Source organism: Nicotiana sylvestris, chromosome 12 (genome assembly GCF_000393655.2).
Source record: "Nicotiana sylvestris chromosome 12, ASM39365v2, whole genome shotgun sequence".
Classification (NCBI taxonomy): domain Eukaryota; kingdom Viridiplantae; phylum Streptophyta; class Magnoliopsida; order Solanales; family Solanaceae; genus Nicotiana; species Nicotiana sylvestris.
This window is the reverse complement of record NC_091068.1, coordinates 89,981,589-89,984,539: the sequence shown is the minus strand read 5'-3', so window position 1 is coordinate 89,984,539 and position 2,951 is coordinate 89,981,589. Positions and strand designations below refer to the sequence as shown.

General features: G+C 35.0%; 1 protein-coding gene across 1 annotated transcript; it reads left to right on the top strand.

Moving 5' to 3' along the window:
• The first annotated feature begins 392 nt into the window (after nt 1–392).
• On the top strand, nt 393–2,414 carry LOC104214170 (uncharacterized protein At5g39865-like). Its single transcript, XM_009763798.2, has one exon. It carries the CDS (start codon nt 911–913, stop codon nt 2,120–2,122), a length of 1,212 nt encoding a protein of 403 aa, XP_009762100.1. The 5' UTR covers nt 393–910; the 3' UTR covers nt 2,123–2,414.
• The last annotated feature ends 537 nt before the right edge of the window (nt 2,415–2,951 follow it).

Sequence of the window (2,951 nt, the reverse complement as noted above, 5' to 3'; positions counted from 1 at the left end):
TAATCTTGAATATTTTACTCTATTGTTTAAATAGTATATAGTATTTATAGTAAATACTCCCTCTGGTTCACAATAAGTGACCAATTTACTTTTGCCACGTCCATTAAAAAATACTAAATTCTATACAAAAATACCTAATATGACTAAATTACCCTTAATTAAATATTTAATGTGAGGAGTAAGAATTTTTTTTAGGGATATATACATAAAGGTAATTTTATAAAAAGAAATTGAATTTTTTATTGATTATATAAATAAATATTTATTTTGAATAAAAATAAAAAAGCAAATTGATCATTTGTGTAGAGAAGGGAGTACAATTATATTAAGCATTTAATTGACTTTTAGCTTTTTGTAGACTTTGTATTAGACGAAAGGATTAATAAGAAAAGTGTAGAAAAATGGCTGTTAGTACGTTTCCTTCTCAAAGCTACCGAAGTTTGCATTTATTTCCAATCTTTTCTGTTATTCAATTCGTCATCTTCCCAACTGTACTTTCTCAACCTCCTCTAAACTAGCTCCTTCAAACCTCATTCTTTCTGTCAAAAGTTCCACTTTTTTTTCTGGTAAGCTCCCACTTTTTGTTTTTTTACCTTATGCTTTCTGTCAAAAGGTTTCAATTTTTTCTGTTAAGTTCTTGCTTTCTGTCAAAAGATTGCATTTTTCTCTTTTAATCTCCTGCTTTCTGTCCAAAGGTATCTTTTTCTTTTCATTTTGGGGGTTAAGTTCTTGCTTTCTGTAAAAAGACTTCATTTTTATCTGTTAAGGTGTAAGACTTCATTTTTATCTATTAGGGTGTTGCTTTCTGTTCAAAGATTTCATTTTTTTGTCAGTTAAGTTCTTGTTTTTTGTTCAAAGATTTCATTTTTTCCCCTTCTAAAGGTTCAATTTTTATTGGCTTAATCCATTCATGGGTTGTTCTGCTTCTCGTTCCTATGACTTTGTCACAACAGATCCACAAAACCCATGGAATTGTTCATCTTCTTCACATTCACAACAGTCTCCATATTCCTACTCAGATTCATCTTCAACTCCAGTTTCAAGAACACTCTCTCTCCCTACTCCTTTGGTTCACCATCCTGCTATGTGCAAAGGTGACACCAATCATTTGGTTTCACTTACGTCTACCACCTATGGTTCACTTGTCTTAATTGATACCCCAATTCCAAACCCTAACCCTAACCCTAATTTCCATGGGGGGAATTTCACCAACCCTACTACCCAGATGATAAAATCCCTAAATGGGACTGACCCACAAGACCCTTTATCCCCTGATTCAGTAATCAACACTTGGGAGCTCATGGAAGGACTTGATGACTTTGATTTCCATATTGTGCAGTCCAAGATTGAGTCCCCTAGAAAGCCCAAATCCAACAGTCTTGATATCCAATGTGAATTAGATACAAATGAGTTGGAAAAATCCTATGAGTTTGTTGAGCACTGGGATTCGAAGCCATTATGGAAGCATTTGTCTGAGGAACAATTGCTTGCTAAGATGGACCCTAATGTAGCTTCAAGTTATAGACAAGCACTGTCTTCCAAAAGATTTGGGTATAAAGAGTCAGAAGATTGTCCAAAGCCCAATATTGTTAGTTCGGTAGAGTTAGAGTCGAGTAATGCAAGTTTATTGAGCTCATTGTTGCCCGATAATGATTTCCATTTAAAGGGTACAGAAGACAAGATTGTTCTGTATTTTACTAGTTTAAGAGGAATCAGGAAGACTTATGAAGAATGCTGCACTGTGCGAATGATCTTTAGAGGGTTTCGGGTATGTGTAGACGAAAGGGATGTATCTATGGATGCATCATATAGAAAAGAGTTGCAAAGCATTTTGGAAGGAAAAACAGTTAGTTTGCCTCAGGTGTTCATTGGAGGGAAGTACATTGGCGGTGCGGAAGAGATTAAGCAACTTCATGAGGCTGGAGAACTGGCTAATCTTGTGGAAGGGTTTGCAGTTAAGCATTCTGGTTTTGTTTGTGAAAGCTGTGGCGATGCAAGGTTTGTACCCTGCCCAAATTGCAGTGGGAGTCGAAAAGTATTTGAAGAGGAGGAAGGGAAATTGAGGAGGTGCCTGAATTGTAATGAAAATGGATTGATTCGATGCCCTGGCTGTTGCCCGTGAAAATTGATCTCCATTGGTCATGTACATGATTCACTATTTTAATTGGAGATTTATGAATTATGTTATTACTTATGTATTGGTGTTGAATTCTGTAGTGTCTTCTTGTAGACCTATTTCAAGTGTCCATATTCTCTAGTTCTTCAAGATTCTTGTTCACTCTCTGTTTGAACAACTCAGAAGCAATAAAATCCCAGGAGCACATAATCTTTATTTGTTTGCCCCGACAAATATGTGATTTTGAAATGTTCCTCTTTCTTCACCTCAATGAAATTGTTGTTTCTTCTATTCTGAATGGAAGTATTCCTGGGACTCTTTGAGATTTTAGCTTCGGTAGGCTACATTTTCAAATATTTCGACATGTTTTTTTTTTCTCTGCAGCTTGTAGTTAGTATCAACTCTTTTGAGCTCATGGATTCATGTTGGTAAATTCCTTTCTTGGTTTACTACGTCGATGTAGCTGCTATTAACTTTGCCGTGGTTGATATTCTATTTTATGGATTTCAACATATTAGTGTATACATGTATAACTTGATAAGTTGTTTGTTGGAGTGAAAGTATCATCATCAATTTAATGACTAATTTTCTGATTAAGTCTTGAGTTAGTTGCGGAAGACTTGGACTGGAATTGAATCACAATATACCATTCTTAACAGAGACAAATATGATGCTACTTCTCTTGTAAAATATGATGCTACTTCGTCAGTTTGCAGTAAGTCTGATAAGAATCTCTTGGATGTCTATCATTAACTAAAATGGTGCAACTTCTCATCATTTTGGAATGACTCTGATAAGAATCTTTGTAAATTTGGCCTCTTCGAGTAGATTTATT